Consider the following 18,459-nt stretch of genomic DNA (forward strand, 5'->3'; position numbering starts at 1 on the left):
TGCACTTGTTCACTTTGACTCTGAAATTGTAAAATAAGCAAAAAAGCTACTAGTTATTACACTACAAATATTTTAATTAACCAATTCCTGCTTTTGTTGTTAGTGCTGATCACTAGTGACACCTGTATTTACTCATTCCTAAGGGTTTTTATTATAAGATGCCGTTTAGTGCAGAAGGAAATTTTCTTCACCAATTACTGCAGAGAATTCACACATAATTTGGTGCTGTGTCTGCCTCTCCATAAAAAGTTCTCCTGGTCTGTAATCTTGACACAACCAACTACTGCACCAAACATCCGTATGGAAGGGGAACTTTGGTAAAGGTGATTGTGCAGAAAGGTCAGGAAATGGCTTCAGAAATTCATAGATATTTAGGCCAGAAGAGACCAGTCAATCATCTATATCATCTGCATAACACAGGCCATGACATTTCAATGTATTACCCCTGTATGGAGCTCAACAACTTCTGTCTGGGCTAAAGCATCTTCCATAAAGGTGTCACGACGGGTTTTGAAGACATCAGGAGCTGGAGAATCCATCACTTCCCTTGGGAGTTTGTCCCAATGGTTGATCATCCTCACTGTAGTGGATGTAGTGGTGGCTGAACCCCCTAAAATGGCATGCAGCTCATCATAGAAGCGGCATGTTTGGGGCTTGGACCCGGAGCAGCCGTTTGCCTGGAGCTCTTTTGCGATTCTGGGACTCCATCATGGTCACCTCTGCTAATGAGGTCGGGCCAGCGTGACAAGCTGCAGGTGACCATGCAAACAGGAAATTGAAATTCAAAAATTTGTGGGCCTTTTCCTGTCTACCTGGCCAGTGCATCTGAGTTGAGAATGCTGTCCAGAGCGGTCACAATAGAGCACTCTGGGATAGCTCCCGGAGGCCAATACCATCTAATTGCGTCCACAGTACCCCAAATTCGACCCAGCAAGGCCGATTTCAGCGCTAATCCACTTGTCAAGGGTGGAGTAAGGAAATCGATGTTAAGAGCCCTTTAAGTCAAAATAAAGGGCTTCATCATGTGGACGGGTGCATGTTTACATCGATTTAACGCTGCTAAATTCGACCTAAACTCCTCGTGTAGACCAGGGCTACGAAGCCCTTTTTTTCGACTTAAAGGGCTCTTAAAATCGATTTCCTTACTCCACCCCCGACAAGGGGATTAGCGCTGAAATCGGCCTTGCTGGATCAAATTTGGGGTACTGTGGACGTAATTAGACGGTATTGGCCTCCTGGAGCTATCCCACAGTGCTCCATTGTGACTGCTCTGGACAGCACTCTCAACTCAGATGCACTAGCCAGGTAGACAGGAAAAGGCCAGCAAACTTTTGAATTTCAATTTCCTGTTTGGCCAGCATGGCAAGCTGCAGGTGACCATGCAGAGCTCATCAGCAGAGATGACCATGATGGAGTTCCAGAATCGCAAAAGAGCTCCAGCATGAACCGAACGGGAGGTACGGGATCTGATTGCTGTATGGGGAGAGGAATCCATGCTATCAGAACTCCGTTCCAGTTTTCGAAATGCCAAAACATTTGTCAAAATCTCCCAGGGCATGAAGGACAAAGGCCATAACAGGGACCCAAAGCAATGCCACGTGAAACTTAAGGAGCTGAGGCAAGCCTACCAGAAAACCAGAGAGGCAAACGGCTGCTCCGGGTCCGAGCCCCAAACATGCCACTTCTATGATGAGCTGCATGCCATTTTAGGGGGTTCAGCCACCACTACCCCAGCCGGGTTGTTTGACTCCTTCAATGGAGATTGGAGGCAACACGGAATCAGGTTTTGGGGACGAGGAAGATGATGATGATGAAGTTGTAGATAGCTCACAGCAAGCAAGTTTTCCCAACAACCAAGAACTGTTTCTCACCCTGGACCTGGAGCCAGTACCCCCCGAACCCGCCCAAGGCTGCCTCCCGGACCTGCCAAGCAGAGAAGGGACCTCTGGTGAGTGTACCTTTTAAAATACTATACATGGTTTAAAAGCAAGCGTGTGTAATGATTAATTTGCCCTGGCATTTCCGGCTCTCCTGGATGTACTCCCAAAGCCTTTGCAAAAGGTTTCTGGGGAGGGCAGCCTTATTCCGTCCACCATGGTAGGACACTTTACAACACCAGGCCAGCAGCACGTACTCGTGAATCATTGTAGAACAAAGCATTGCAGTGTATGTTTGCTAGCATTCAAACAACATCCGTTCTTTATCTCTCTGTGTTATCCTCAGGAGAGTGATATCATTCATGGTCACCTGGTTGAGATAGGGTGCTTTTCTTAAGGGGACATTCAGAGGTGCCCGTTCCTGCTGGTCTGTTTGCCTGTGGCTGAACAGAAATGTTCCCTGCTGTTAGCCACGGACAGGGGGGAAGGGGAGGAGGGGCTAGCCACGGGGTGGGGGGAGGCAAAATACGACCTTGGAACGAAAGCACATGTGCTATGTATGTAATGTTAACAGTAAGGTTTACTGTGAAAGAATGTACCCATTGTTCTAGAAAATGTGTCTTTTTAAATACCACTGTCCCTTTTTTTTTCTTCACCAGCTGCATGTGTTTCAAGGGTCACAGGGTCTTCTCCTTCCCAGAGGCTAGTGAAGATTAGAAGGCGAAAAAAACGCACTTGTGATGAAATGTTCTCTAAGCTCATGCTGTCCTCCCACACTGACAGAGCACAGACGAATGCATGGAGGCAGACAATGTCAGAGTGCAGGAAAGCACAAAATGACTGGGAGGAGAGGTGGCGGGCTGAAGAGAGGACTGAAGCTGAAAGGTGGCGGCAGCGTGATGAGAGGAGGCAGGACTCAATGCTGAGGCTGCTGGAGGATCAAACTAATACGCTCCAGCGTATGGTTGAGCTGCCGGAAAGGCAGCTGGAGCACAGACCGCCGCTACAGCCCCTGTGTAACCAACCGCCCTCCTCCCCAAGTTCCATAGCCTCCTCACCCAGACGCCCAAGAACGCGGTGGGGGGGCCTCTGGCCACCCAGCCACTCCACCCCAGAGGATTGCCCAAGCAACAGAAGGCTGGCATTCAATAAGTTTTAAAGTTTTAAACTTTTAAAGTGCTGTGTGGCCTTGTCCTTCCCTCCTCCACCATCCTTCCTGGGCTACCTTGGTAGTTATCCCCCTATTTGTGTGATGAATGAATAAAGAATGCATGAATGTGAAGCAACAATGACTTTATTGCCTCTGCAAGTGGTGATCAAAGGGAGGAGGGGAGGGTGGTTAGCTTACAGGGAAGTAGAGTGAACCAAGGGGCGGGGGGTTTCATCAAGGAGAAACAAACAGAACTTTCACACCGTAGCCTGGCCAGTCATGAAACTGGTTTTCAAAGCTTCCCTTATGCGCACCGCACCCTCCTGTGCTCTTCTAACCGCCCTGGTGTCTGGCTGGCATAACCAGCAGCCAGGCGATTTGCCTCAATCTCCCATCCCGCCATAAACCTCTCCCCCTTACTCTCACAGATATTGTGGAGCACACAGCAAGCAGTAATAACAGTGGGAATATTGGTTTCGCTGAGGTCTAATCGCTTTTAAACGTCCAAATGCACAGTCTACCCCCATTCTGCACTTGCCCAGCCTGTAGTTGAACAGCTCCTGACTCCTGTCCAGGCTGCCTGTGTACGGCTTCATGAGCCATGGCATTAAGGGGTAGGCTGGGTCCCCAAGGATACATATAGGCATTTCAACATCCCCAACGGTTATTTTCTGGTCTGGGAAGAAAATCCCTTCCTGCAGCTTTTGAAACAGACCAGAGTTCCTGAAGATGCGACCGTCATGTACCTTTCCCGGCCATCCCACGTTGATGTTGGTGAAACGTCCCTTGTGATCCACCAGAGCTTGCAGCACTATCGAAAAGTACCCCTTGCGGTTTATGTACTCGCCGGCTTGATGCTTCGGTGCCAAGATAGGGATATGGGTTCTGTCTTTGGCCCCACCATACTTAGGGAATCCCATTGCAGCAAAGCCATCCACTATGACCTGCACATTTCCCAGGGTCACTACCCTTGATATCAGCAGATCTTTGATTGCTTGGGCTACTTGCATCACAGCAGCCCCCACAGTAGATTTGCCCACTCCAAATTGATTCCCGACTGACCGGTAGCTGTCTGGCGTTGCAAGCTTCCACAGGGCTATCGCCACTCGCTTCTCAACTGTGAGGGCTGCTCTCATTTTGGTATTCATGCGCTTCAGGGCAGGAGAAAGCAAGTCACAAAGTTCCATGGAAGTGCCCTTACGCATGCAGAAGTTTTGCAGCCACTGGGAATCGTCCCAGACCTGCAACACTATGCAGTCCCACCAGTCTGTGCTTGTTTCCTGAGCCCAGAATCAGCGTTCCACCGCACGAACCTGCCCCATTAGCCGCATGATGCCCACATTGCCAGGGCCCGTGCTTTGAGAGAAGTCTGTGTCCATGTCCTCATCGCTCTCGTCACCGTGCTGACGTCTCCTTCTCGCCCGGTATCACTTTGCCAAGTTCTGATGCTGCATATACTGCAGGATAATGCCCATGGTGTTTAATGTGCTCCTAATTGCCAAAGTGATCTGAGCGGGCTCCAAGCTTGCCGTGGTATGGCGTCTGCACAGAAAAAAAGGCGCGGAACGATTGTCTGCCGCTGCTCTGACAGGAGGGAGGGGTGACTGATGACACAGCTTACAGGGTTGGCTTACAGGGAATTAAAATCAACGAAGGGGGTGGCTTTACATCAAGGAGAAACAAAAACAACTGTCACACAGAATGGCCCCCTCAAGGGTACTCAAAACCCTGGGTTTAGCAGGCCAATGCTCAACCCACTAAGCTATCCCTCCCTCTGATATTTCAAGCAGGGCTTCACGGAGGGAAGGAGGGAAGGGGGAGCAAATGAATACAAAACAAATCTGGTCTATTTCTTGTTTTGATCCACTCCATCTATCTTTTACATCTTTGGCTGGCAGCAGATGGTGCAGAAGGACTGCAAGCCATCCACATCTCCTAGCTGCTCAGCAGAAGATGGTGCAATAGGACTGCTAGCCATCCACATCTCCTGCCTGCTCACCACAAGATGGTACAATAGGACTGCCTGCAGGACTAAAGAGAATGGCCTGGTCAAGTCACTCCTAATTTAGTCCCTGCACTCATATCTGCCCAGGCGCTCCTAACCGACCTTACCAAGGCGGCCAGGAGCACCTCGGACATGATGAGGATGGTTTTCAGGCTACCAGTCCTATTGCACAGTCTGCTGCCACAAGGCAATGGGTTGCTGCTGCTGTGTAGCAATGCAATACCACGTATGCCAGCACCCAGGAGTCATACGGTGACAGTGAGCTGAGCGGGCTCCATGCTTGCCGTGGTATGGCGTCTCCACAGGTAACTCAGGAAAAAAGGCGCGAAACGATTGTCTGCCGTTGCTTTCACAAAAGGGAGGAAGAGAGGGAGGGCCTGATGACACGTACCCAGAACCACCCGTGACAATGTTTTTTGCCCCATCAAGCATTGGAATCTCAACCCAGAATTCCAATGGGCAGCGGAGACTGCAGGAACTGTGGGATAGCTACCCACAGTGCAACACTCTGTAAGTCGACGCTAGCCTCGGTACTGTGGAAGCACTCCGCCAAGTTAACGCACTTAATGCACTTAGAGCATTTTGTGTGGGGACACACACGATCGACTATATAAAAATGATTTCTAAAAAAACGACTTCTATAAATTCAACCTAATTTCGTAGTGTAGACATACCCTGATTCTAAGGGACAAAATTCTAGGTGTGGAATAAAATTCTGCCTCCTTAAGATCGTGTTTTCTATGCCTAGAATTCAACTGTCACCAGCTGGATCAGACTGAACAAGTTTCAAACTTTGAGAAGGCTCTTACCTTCTAAACAGGGACGTCTTTTTTCTACTCAAATCAGTAAAAGGAAAGGAGAAAACTCGAAAGAGGTTCCTCCTCGCGCTCACGTACGTGAACCCTAATACTCTCTCAGTCCTCAAAGAGAGACCTCAAGAAGGAGACTTGCTGAAGCAAAGCCACACGCATCACCGAGGTTTCCCTGGCCCCTCACCCCTGTCCTGCCTGGCTGATGTCAGCATCTCTCTGTGAGGTCACCACCTCCCCACCACCTTGAACCAATAGTCTGAGGTCCTGCAAAAGGCCTTTGTGATGTCACTGCCACACCCCTCCCTTGCTGTGCTAATGTCCTACCGCTGACCAGGCACTTTGGAGGTTTGAGCTACTCCCTGCGGATCTCCCCACTCAATGAGTGTTCATTCTCGGAAGCAAGCCGGCTACACCGTAAAACATCAGACGCTGCTCCCAGTGCTCCACTCAGTTTTTCAGAAATGAGGAGACTTTGTGGCCAGAAGAGAGCATTAGAGCATCTAATCTGACCCCCTGCATGTCACAGGCCGCCAGTATGATACAATAGCTACTTTTGGGGCAAACACATTCCAGAATCTGTAACTGTATAGATCACTGTTGCAACCACTGTTATATATTTGCAGCCACTATTGTATAAAGGTTGTCGTATAAGGGGTCTGTGGAGAGGTTATGATTGGCTGAAACCTTGAAAACATGAAACCAGTGCACCCTAACAGCTCAGAAACCTAAAGCACGTAAAAACCTCCAACTTCCCTTTTTTTAGAACAGTCTCATGAGTTTTAACCATTTGGGGCTGGCAAACTGTTTAGCTAACATGTACTCCTCAGGCAGGTTAGTCACAGCACAGCTCAGGTTCACCAGCAGGAGACAGAGGCACAATAACTACTAGTCACTTTGGGGTTTGATAGTGAGCCGAAATGTCAGGTAACCAGACTCAACAGATTTACTGATTGGAAATGAAGTCAGTAGAATTGTGACTTTAACCACGGTTCCATCCAGAATGTTGAACAGCTGTATCCCATCTGGTCTCCAACCAGGGGTGCCTTTTACACTTCTTAGCTGTGAAAGCAACCACTCCTGGTTTGCTCTCTCAGCCTCCAGCATGTAAATTACTCCCAGCAACACTGTATGAGACCTATAGCCAGTGACTCCTGAATTACACTGCAGAGCAACACTAGCCAATTCCTAGTTCCAGACCTTCCCCCCAGAAATGTAATGCATGGTCCTGTCCAGTCTTCTTCTGGACAATACAAGCTCATATAAACTCCATCATTTTATTAACAGAAAATGCTAGGCACAAATCCTGGTCTCAAATAAAGTTTCTCAAACCCTTCAATCCAAACACAGTGTTTTAGATGAAACAATAAACCAAGTTTATTAGCGACAGAAAAAAGATTATACGTGATTACAAGAAATGAGGCATAAAAGTCGGGACTGGTTATAAAATAAAAGGTAAAACACAACTAATATCTAACGTAACTAGCTAAATGGATTCAAAACAAAAGTCTCTCTCACCACCTATTGTATTAGTTTTATTGGCGGGAATCCTTTCAGTTTGGGACCCTCCCCAAGTGAGGTGTTACTTTCTTTGTCTTTCAGGTGTCAATGATGCCATGAGCAGAGAGAAAGAGAGGACTATTTGGGGGCACCTCTTCCCCTTTCTTATAGTTCATTCTCTTGTGAAAGAATCATCCCCAGCCGAATTTTAGGAGACATACGTCTGTCTAGACGGAAACCTTAAGCTGTTCCTTTGTTAAAATGCCGATTTCTCACTCACACCCTTTCCCCTAGCCAAATAACAGCCACTTAACCAGGTGAAAGTCCATTCGATTTAGCTGATATTTGGCTGAGAGGTCAGTCTGCCTTTTTGTCTCTGAAGAACAGGTCTGTGGGTTTTCTCCAGAACTATGACATGTCTAAGTAACATCATACAGTAGAACCATAACTTTACATAGAATGTTGCCTCCCATATTTTCACAAGACAATGTTCAGCACATTAGGAATTTTAAAATAATACCTCAAAAGGCATACTTTGTACAAAATTGATCATTATCCTGGTAAGGGGTGAACACAGAGGTACAGACTGTCACAGTAATACAGAAAGGTAAGTATGTACCCACTTTGGAGAAATGTTATGCAGCAGATACCTCTTCACTCTGTTACAAACTATGAGCTCAGTTTTGCTCATATTTGTATTCTCCTCATTTACAAGACAGAAAAGTCCAGATTCTGCAGACCTTACACACCTTTTCTTAGCTAATTATGCACATAGCAGTTTAGCTAGTAGTAGGCCATAGCACACAAGTAGCATAAAACCATAGAAATATTTGCATCAACTGTACCTCGCACACAGTTCATATTTGGCAAACCTTAACAGAGCATACATCTTGTGTCTGACAGATGTCGCATACACAATGAACAAAGGTTCGAACAACTGAACTACTAGTAAATTTGTACAATAAAGCTTAGCATGAGCACAGAGTTTTCTGGATGATTTTAACTTGTTCAGAGTTCTTACACCCCCATTTCTTTAGTAGAAATAATGGTTAAAAGGAGATTACAACTGAGCTGAACTGCAGCTGGCATAACCAGCTCCAGAAAGAAAGGCAGGATGGATGCTTCTCCCCAACATCATCTCCCAAGAGTGACTGGAACATAACAAAGTCAGCACTGCAGGGAAGATTGCAGATCTTCACTTACATGGCAGTGCAGCCATTTCAGACTCGTATTTCTCTTGTATTATTTTATTCCCTCCAGGAACGACGAGACAACAGTGACATAAAGTCCCATCTCATCATCGCCTTCCGACAGAGAAGAATGGCCACAAATTACCTCAGCTTGAGGAACGGGGAGACAATAGCCCGGTACTGCTGCTCAGTTTGAACTGTGGATGTTGCTGAGATTAGTTTCTCTCCCTCTCTATTTAGGATTCCCTCTCCTGAAACCATGCTCTCTGGGCTGCCTGTTCCCATGCAGGATCCCACCTCTGCCCTTGCCCCATGACCCCTGGGTGTTTCATACCCATGTCACACTCTGGGCTGGGACTGCAACTCCACAAGTTGTTTACAGAAAACACAGACAACAAGCAGCAAACCCGAGTCCCAGCCTGCAAAGCAGAGCAAAGTTACCCAGAGAGATTTTCCTGCACTCCTTGCCACTTGGTGTCAAGGCTGAGATCCAGGTACATGTCAGGGCTTGTCTACACTACCGCGCGGGGTCGATCTAAGATACCACAACTTCAACGATGTGAATAGTGTAGCCGAAGTCGACGTACTTAGATCTACTTACCGCAGTGAAGACACTGCGGTAAGTCTATAGCTGACACCCTCCCATCAACTGCGCTTGTTCTCCTCGTTCTGGCGGAGTACTGATGTTGACTCCTGCTGGATCGATTGCTGCCCACCGATACAGCAGGTAGTGTAGACAAGCCCTAAGCGTTAGGGCTACTGTACACTAGAAGTGCTATAGCTCCCACTAGTGTTCAAGACACCAAGCTAGAATTCAAGACGCTCTAACCCAATGGGAGGGAGCTTGCCTGTCAGCAGAACACCTCCACCTCTACGACAGGCAGTACCTATGTTGGCAGGGAAGCTCTCCCATCAACATAGCTCAGTTTACACCAGTGCTTAGGACAGTATATTTTACATCTCTCAGGGATGTGGATGAGTGTTCTGGTAAGTGATAAGTTCTAGTGTAGACAAGCCCTAGGTGGCATTACAGTGCCACTAACTCATCCAGGAACACAAATTTGAGTTATTAAAAAAAAAAGCCATTATAATAGGAAGTAACTGACATCTCTCATCCCTGCACTTGCCTTCTTTTCTAGTGTATGACTTCTGATGGCACAATGAATCAGATGATGGGTAAGTGATGTAGTCAAGGCTGATCACGACAGCAGCATCCATAGATGTCAAGCATTTGCATGTACCATCAAGATGACAAAGAAGGCAGGCCATAACCAAATTGCATGCTGTTTGTTGATCCAGAAACTCTGATTTCCAACCTTCCGGTCCTAGCTGGTATTGCTTGCCAGGCAATTAGGTGTGAAGACAGGGCCCTGGCTGCATTCTGCATGAAGCCAACTATCAGGACACCTTGCTTCATAATTTTCTCTCAAAGCCAAATCAAAACAACCTTCCTTTTGATTCAGTACTATGAGGGGCACACAGGGGATGTCACAACCTTTCATTAACTACGGAGATGAAAGCTCCTTTTCAGTCTCTGCCAGAATCTTTATCCATTTTTCCTTTTTCCAAACAGAAAAATCCCAGAACAAATAAAACAATTACTTCAATTTGTGGAGCCTGAGAGGATGGGAGCCGCAGTGAACAAATGGCTTGGGATAAACCAGGGCCTCCAAAGTGCAGTCTTGGCTCCAGTCATCTCTCTCTTAGCTGCAGCCCATAATGCCCACAATGCAATGTTTCAGTACCTCTTGGCTTAAATGCTCCCATCTCCAGGACCATACAAATTATTTTAACAAACCCAGCACCTAAACTCGTGTCTACTTAGTGAAGCGGTGGAAACATTTCAGAGTGGGAGCAAGTTCTCCCTCTTTTACAGGCTTTGGGAACAGGGTGAAGTGAGAGATTGAGGAGGTTCCCTCCATTGAACACAAGGGTCAGGAGCCTCTATCATGAGTGGGTGCTCTGGTGTTTAGTAAGATATGATGAACGAGCAAAGCGCTTCCCACACTGAGTGCAGGAATATGGTCGCTCTCCTGGGTGGGTTCTCTGATGCTGAGTAAGAGATGATGAGCGAGCAAAGTGCTTCCCACACTGAATGCAGGAATATGGTCGCTCTCCTGAATGGATTTTCAGATGCTCAGTGAGAGATGATGAGTGAGCAAAGCGCTTCCCACACTGCGTGCAGGGATAGGGTCGCTCTCCTGAATGGATTCTCATGTGGTTGGTGAGGGCAGACAATTGGGTGAAACTTTTCCCGCACTCAGTGCAGCAATAGGGTTTCTCTCCAGTGTGGATTCTCTGGTGGCGAGTGAGATGATGTATATAGACAAAGCCTTTTCCACACTCAGTGCAGCGATGGAGTTTCCCAGTGTGGACTCCCTGGTGTCTAGAGAGATTTTCTGGATGACGGAATATTTTCCCACACTCAGCACAGCGATGGAGTCTCCCCGTAATATGGGTTTCCTGGTGTCTCCTGAGACTTTGAAGGAGACTGAATTTTTTCCCACACTCAGCACAGCAATAGGGCTGCTCCCCAGTGTGGATTCTCTGATGTCTGATCAGATGTTCTCGTAGACAAAATTTTTTCCCACACTCATGGCACAAGAAGGGTCTCTCTTCGCTGTGGATTTTCAGGTGTCTAGTAAGACTTGATATAACTTTGAAGCCTTTCCCACATTGGTTACAGCGATGGGGTCTCTTTTCTGAGTGGATTGCCTGATGATTACGAAATGTTGATGAATCCATAAATCGCTTTCCACACTCAGCGCAGGCATAGGGTCTCTCTCCTGAGTGGACTCTCTTGTGGATGTTAAGAGCTGATATATGGAAGAATCTTTTTCCACACTCAGCACAGCAATAGGGTCTCTCTCCTGTATGTATTCTCTGATGGGCAATGAGATGCGATACTTGGTGGAATATCTTCCCACACTCAGAACAGGGATGGTCTCTCTTCTTTCTGTGAGCTTTCCCATGTACTCTGAACTCCTTCTTTCTCCTAAAGCTCTCCCCACACTCACTACAGTGATACAGTTCCTGTCTCCTATGAACCATCCGGTGGTGGCTTATCAGGTCTCTTTGCACCTTGAATTCTTCTCTGCACACACGGCAGGTAAACAGGCTCTTTCTGGGCTCAGCTTTAACCTCTGCAGGAGGCTTTATGTATGGTCTGGATCTCCTCTGATGGCCTACTGAGGTTGCTGGCTCATTTCTGATCAGATTTTTCCTCTGCCTTTGTGGCCTGCACTGCCTCTTGTGGTGTCTACCCCACTCAGATTTCTTGGAATGCTTCTTCCCTGATGTCCCTGGGAAAGGCCTGAGTGGCTCCAGGTTGCCACACCATTCCTCAGGAGTCTGCCCCGCAGCCCTGCTCAGGTTCCTCACCCCTGCTTGGTGGGGAACAGAATACAGATGTTATTTCTTGTGCTGCTCACAAAGGGATACCACTAATATTCCTAGTAGGGGGATATGCCTGAGAAAGCTCCACACCCCTCCCTTCAGAACACGGCTGACCCTTTGCAGTTGAGTGCAAGAGGCCAAACTCCCAGGGGCTCCAGCGCTGTGGGAAGAGGAGAAGGTCAGTGTCCCATAGGCCCTGATAACAGTCCTCCAAGTCAACATGAAAATCAGCCCCCACAATCCTCTCCCTATTCTGAGGCCCGTCTCACTGGGGAGATCAGCATCACCACACACCAGCACTGAGGACCCCTCTCCCGAGGGACACACACGGAACACTCACACTGTGATGGGATCCCAACGGCTCCGTGTTCTATGGAAAATGGGGGAGGGGGAGAGACTGGGGGAATCTGCGTAAGGGGAGAGATGGGGTTTCTAGGGGGATATCAGGGTGAGGAGCTGTAGCACTTCTCGTGTTTGGGCTTCAATCCCTATTGTAATGCTCTGGGAGGGGAGAGTTTGCAGCTGATGGACGATTCCTGAAATGAGCTCTCTGGCTCCCACTGATGGAAAGGGCAGAGCTGGTTCCCTACCTGTTCTAGGGGAAGAGCTTTGTGTGAGGAAGAAGCCCAAAGAGCTTTCAGTTGCTGACCAGTCCCAGGTCTCCTCTGCATCTGGAAAACCCGCACCAAGGTCTTTGGTTGACAGCACATAGACCGAATGAATATCACTGAGAGAAGCCCTTTCCCCTGCAACGTAAATTACTCATTTATGGTCACTGTTGGACAGCGGGTTCCACAATGCACAAGAGGGGAAGCTATTTGGGGCTCAACAGTTACTTTGTACTGTGGTAGCATAACTGAGATCGTGGTTCCATAGCACCAGGTGCTGCACAAAATTGGAGAGAGATCGCCCTGATGTTGAAGAGCTTATATACTAAATACAGAAAGGGTGGGAGAGAACCTGAGTCAAAGGAGTAACTTGCTGTTTTAATAATTGGGCCCACAAATTTACCCTTGTTGGCAGTTTAACTGTAAAAACTGTGAGAAAGTTTATAAAGTGTTACAATATCCTATAACAATAAATACTGATGGGAAACGGTGCAAAATATAAACAAGATGATGGAACTAGTCCAAATAATAAAGGCCTATAATGCAAATCAAGGACAGTGTTAAAATGATGGCTGTAAACAAGAGAATTGTGGAACTGGACATTAACGAACCAAAATGACTGAGTTAAAATTTAGGCCTGATAGAAAAACAATGAGGGGCTGGTCTATTTTGCCCATTACTTCCTTTTGGGGTTTCTCAAATGAAAACACTTTCGGGGGAAAATAAAGGAGCGGGACTGAATGCAACCCTTGCTGACTGAAAAAACAGCAACTGCAGGAGCATGCCAACAACTGCTGCAGTGAGCGATACCATCATGCTGCCACCCTGATCCTATTTTGGGACCCATGATCTTCTTCATCCTAATCCTAAGAGATGTATTAACAAGACTGCACCAGAGAAAGGGAGCTGGAGGATATTGCCACTGTTACCAGTTCTGGCTAACTCCCCAAAATCATCTGGAATGTGAGATTTTTGTTCCCGTCCCTCCTAACTCATGAATTCTTTCCATTCTCCACCATATTTCTTCTCTTTCTTATTCTTCTCCCTTTGCCTTCTAGTAAATAAGAGTCTCGCTTAGGTGGCAAAAACTGTCATAGTTTGCAACCTTGTTGTAAGCCTGTGATCAAAGAGGCAGCCAAACGCATTGTCCAGAATAGACTAACGCTTGACAGGTTTGCCAGGCAGGTCTCCAATTGGCTGATCAGACTGTGTGCCATGCCTGTGTTTCTCCAGCCATGAAGTGGCAAGTAAGAGTAAACCTGAGCCAGAAGCCACATGTTCTATCCATGCTGTTCTTTTCTCTTCCGTCTTAAGTGGGTTTCTCTTGTTTTGTCTCCCAGGAAACAAGATCGGATTTTAATAATATCAGCAACAGCTCCAGCCCATTTCAACTAGCTGCTTCTATTTTCCCCAAAAGGACAGTTATTACCATCTTTAATACCATCAAAAAGACTTTCAAACAGAGGCCTTTTGTCTGAAGAATTTCTCCAGGTAAAGGGAAAGGAAACAAGGGACATTGTCAAAATAAAAGTTCTTAGGTCATACCTGACATTTCAAATGCCTTAACTCTTTTTCCTTCTTTTTCTAAATCTTTAATAAAAGAATAGAAAGAATTTTTCATGGTGTTCTCCACGGTACTACACAGGGTTCTGTCTCTGTATTCCAAACCCCAAATCTTATTTAACACTCTTTAATGTTGGCCATAACCGTGTCATGTTAACACCTTTGTCTCTCTGGGCCCATGTAGTCTATATGAATTAATACAACATTGTCCAAGGTCTGCCAGCAGCTCAGTGGCAGAATGAGGAATAGAATCCAGGTCTCCTCACTCCCACAACATGATGTTGCCTCCCAACCAGTCCTCGAGAGTAATAACGAAATCCCTTATTAATGTCAATCCAGAGCCCCAAAAAGCAATGGAACAATGTTAGGTCCTTACAAAACTGGGCCTGAACTCGGAAGGGAGATTCCCAAGTGCTGCTCAGACAATGATTCAGACAGCCAGGGAAGGATTACAAACACTTTGGTGGACAGGATTAGATTTCTAAATGATGTTGACAAACTGGAGAATTGGTCTGAAATCAACCAGGTGAAATTGAAGAAACAAGTTCAAAATAGTTCACCTAGGAAGGAAAAATGAAATGCACAATAGAAAATGGGGGATAACTGGCTTGGCAGCAGCGCATCAGAAAAGAATGTGGTGATTACAGTGGATCATTAATTGAATGAGAACCGACAATGTGATACTGTTCATGCATCCGATGAAGTGAGCTGTAGCTCATGAAAGCTTATGCTCAAATAAATTGGTTAGTCTCTAAGGTGCCACAAGTACTCCTTTTCTTTTTGTTCTAAAAAAGCCCAACGACATTAGACTAAAAATTAACATTCCCGGATGTATTGTCACTTTGGCCAAAATGTATCAGGATTCCAGCTGCCTTTAAGCTATCATTTGTTCCCTGCTCAACACTTTAACTCCTTCCTCACCTGGGCGGGTGCCACTCAGGACGTCCTCATCTTCATCTTCTGTGGGACCCTGGACACACAGCTCTTCCCCTCGCTCTATGCTGGAGATCACCACTGGCTTGGGGGTTTGGATTCCTGTTTAGAGAAAAGCATCACCCCTAAGAACTTCTAAGAACATTGTGCAGCTCCATATGCAATGTTTGTGCCAATTAGGCTATGAGCTAATTGTGAAGGCTAATAGCAATTGTTTTCCATGGAAACATGAACTGCAGCTTATGGTCAAAACTCCTGGTGCCTGGTAGTGGCAGGATATTGAGTTGCAAACAACCTGGCACCTGTGGAAAGGGGAGCTGGAGAGGACTGCAGTGTCTGAATGGATTGGGGGGAACACGTGGCAAAAGTTGGATATTTCTCCTTGTCCTAGGAAAGTTACTCTACTATGGCCCAGCACCCCTCTCTCTCCTGTGGATATGTTTACATAGGAATTAAAAACCTCTGCCTGGCCTGGATCAGATGACTTGGACTTGAGGGGCTTGGGCTGTGGGACTGCAAAATTGCTGAGTGAATATTTGGAGGGAGGGTCCCAGACTAGGTCGTCCCTACCTATATGCAAAATATACAGCTGCGTAGGGCACCCAGAAATTTGGGGCACCAAATTTGCTGGTGCCCTATGCAGCTGCATGCTGCTCCAGCCCCTGCTCTGCCCCAGCCCCATCCCTGCTCCACCCCTTCACCAAAACCCCCACCCCGCCCTAGCCCCGCCTCCACTCCCCTAAGGACTGCAGCAGGGTCGGGCTCTAATCCAAGCGTGAACATATACACTGCAATTTTTAGCCCTCCAGCCTGAGTCCCACGTCCTGAGTCAACTGACCCAGGCAAACCACGGCCGTGGTGTTGGTCTTGTATACCAGCTTAGATGAACCCAGTCTGTCTCTCTCCTTAACTGTGGCGTTGGCCTTTCATCCTGTAGCCTGCAGAACACAGGGCCCTTTTCTGCTCATGTGCTCAGCCTGGGGAACTACAAGAGCCAGAATTCTCTTGCCTTAAACTGTGGAGCCCTAGTGACTGTGGGTGGAAGTGCGTCCCCTTGAAGATATGCAGTGTAGTTATAGCCCTATCAGTCACCGGACATTAGAGAGATCAGCTGAGTGAGGTAATACCTTTTATTGGACCAACTTCTGTTGGTGAGAGAGAAGCTTTCCTTTCCCAGACCGGAAGAAGAGCTCTGGGTGGCTCAAAAACTTCTCACACTCACCAACAGAAGTTGGCAAAATAAAAGATATTACCTCACCCACCTTGTCTCCCCATGAACTGGCTGATCTCCTCAATTAAACATGCCTCTATCCATCCACACCCATGCCCCCCTCCTCCCATAGACACCTCTCCACCCAACCACTCACACCAATGCTCCACCTCAGTTACGGTGTCTCTGTGCAGCACCCAGTGCAGTGGGGCCCTGATCTCACAGACACAGCTCCTCACCTAACGAGACCAGAGTCTGGTAATTTTCCCACATGACGTGTCTGTAAAGTTGCCTTTGCTCCTCGCCCAGCAGCGCCCACTCCGCTGGGGAGAAATACATGGCCACATCCTCAAACGTCAGCGACATCTGAAAGGACAAACAACCCAACTCAGCATGGCAAAGTTTACACATTGGTAGAGGAAGAGTTGTTGCAGATGATGCAAAAGTACAGTAGTCCATGGAACTGGGAGGGCGCTGGGGGGGGGGGTTGAAAGTCTGTACCATTATTATGGGTTCAGGTTTGTCGCAGTGTAAAAAAAGTAATGGACAATGTTTTCTGTGTCTGTGATTCACCACTCAGTGGTGGCGCCGAGAGCTGGGCCTGGCCCCCTGCTGTGGGTGTTGTATCCTGTCACAAAGAGCTGCATCACTTCTGAGGCTTCATTCTCCTGACCCTCTGTCATGACGAGACAGGCAGATCAAACGTCAGTGAGTGTTGCAGCAACCTGGAGCACCAGGTCACAGCCCCACTTACGTTTAGCCTGCACACCTGACCCTCTGTCACCATGCTGGAGAGCTGGGCAGATCAAACCTGAGTAGCACTATGACCGCTCTAGCCGTGATAAAATGCCCAGAGCAGGGCACTGGGGGCAGCCAGTCCCATAGGACTCTGCTGGAGCCACTACTGCAGGGTGAATGTGGGGCACTGGAGTGGCATTGTGGGGTGTGTGCAGGGTTGGTTCACTCCCCAGGTGCTCCCTCCCTGGGCTTGCCCTCTTTCTTGGGCAGGAATTAGGGTTACAGTGTTATAGCCGTGTTGGACCCAGGATATTACAGAGACAAGGTGGGGCAGGTAATATCTCTTATTGGACCAACTTTATTTGTTCTTGAGCTACACAGAGCAGGGTCCCAAAGCCCAGGCTCCAGCAGGAGCCCAAATGTCTGCACTGCCATTAAACTGCCCCTAGGCTGAGCCCCATCAGCTGGCACAGCCCGGCTGCAGGTTTCAGTTGCCATCTGCACAGACCCTGGGAGCCCCAGCCAGAGAGCTGCAGCTCAAGCAGGAGCAGCCCAGGCTGGTAGCGCTGGAGGCCCCGGGCTGGATCCCCAGCACGCTGCCCGATGGGGCGCTCACAGAAGGAACCTTCCCCCCGCGGTACCCACGGACCCAGCGCAGCCTCCCCCCGCGCTCCCATCGCCGGTGTGTGCAGCGGCCCCGGCCCGGCGCCGAGCCCGGTGTCCCGAGCGGGCCGGGCCCAGCCCCCGTGGCACAGGCCAGGGGAACCGACCGAACGGAGCCGCCCCCCAGCCCCGGCCGGTGCCTGCTCTGCGGGGAGGGGTCAGAACCCGGCAGCCCCCGCAGCCCCGCCCCGGGGAAGGGTCCCGCCTGCCCCCGTCAGCGAGCGGGGGGGCTCGGTCGGGCTCTCGCTGGCTGGGGCGCGGACCCTCCCGGGGGGTGGCTCCGGTCCAGGCGCGGTTCGGCTCCGGCACCAGCAGCCTCCTCCCCGGGCAGCGATTCGCAGCCTCTGCGGCCGCTTCCCTCCCTCCGCGGCCGCCTCTGGCGGCGCCTCCCCGGGCCCCGCTCACCGCCCCGCGCGCCGGGGCTGCAGCCTGCAGAGGGGGCTCGCTCCCGCACGCGCCGCTCGGGCCGGGCTCGGCCCCCGGGTCTCCGCGGCGGGCACGAGAAGGTCCCTCCCTTCGCCCGCCCCCTCGCGCAGTCATGCCTGGGCCTGTCTAGGCTGCGGAGGACCCCGAGCTCTGTGGGTTTAACCCTTAAGCATCTCGGTCGGGGAAGCGAGTTGCCCGGGGAGCCACTAGGGGAGATGACAGGTTTCAGAGTAGCAGCCCTGTTAGTCTGTATCCGCAAAAAGAAAAGGAGTACCTGTGGCACCTTAGAGACTAAGCAATTTATTTGATCATAAGCTTTTGTGAGCTACAGCTCACTTCATCGGATGCAACAGGGATGATCGTGATGCATCCGATGAAGTGAGCTGTAGCT

General features: G+C 48.8%; 1 protein-coding gene across 1 annotated transcript; it reads right to left on the reverse strand.

Annotated features, from left to right (window-relative positions):
• Positions 1 to 4,584: 4,584 nt before the first annotated feature.
• LOC311522451 (uncharacterized protein) lies at positions 4,585 to 18,157 on the reverse strand. The gene is made up of 5 exons (XM_084631796.1): positions 18,048 to 18,157; positions 16,481 to 16,607; positions 15,020 to 15,133; positions 12,518 to 12,673; positions 4,585 to 11,917 (listed from the first exon to the last, which is right to left on the reverse strand). Exons 2-5 carry the CDS (start codon positions 16,605 to 16,607, stop codon positions 10,479 to 10,481), a joined length of 1,836 nt encoding a protein of 611 aa, XP_084487922.1. The 5' UTR covers positions 18,048 to 18,157; the 3' UTR covers positions 4,585 to 10,478.
• Positions 18,158 to 18,459: the final 302 nt, after the last annotated feature.

This window comes from Lepidochelys olivacea (genome assembly GCF_965140295.1).
Source record: "Lepidochelys olivacea isolate rLepOli2 genome assembly, chromosome: 6".
NCBI classification, from domain to species: domain Eukaryota; kingdom Metazoa; phylum Chordata; order Testudines; family Cheloniidae; genus Lepidochelys; species Lepidochelys olivacea.

Bases quoted from the DNA above. Each gene is read 5' to 3' on its own strand.
- LOC311522451 (XM_084631796.1), bottom strand. From the start codon at position 16,607: ATGTCGCTGACGTTTGAGGATGTGGCCATGTATTTCTCCCCAGCGGAG. The intron at 12,674-15,019 runs GTGAGGAAGGAG...TTTACGTTGCAG, and splicing joins CCTGAGTGGCACCCGCCCAG to GGGAAAGGGCTTCTCTCAGT. The intron at 11,918-12,517 runs GTAGGGAACCAG...TTCCCCACCAAG, and splicing joins AAGCTCTTCCCCTAGAACAG to CAGGGGTGAGGAACCTGAGC.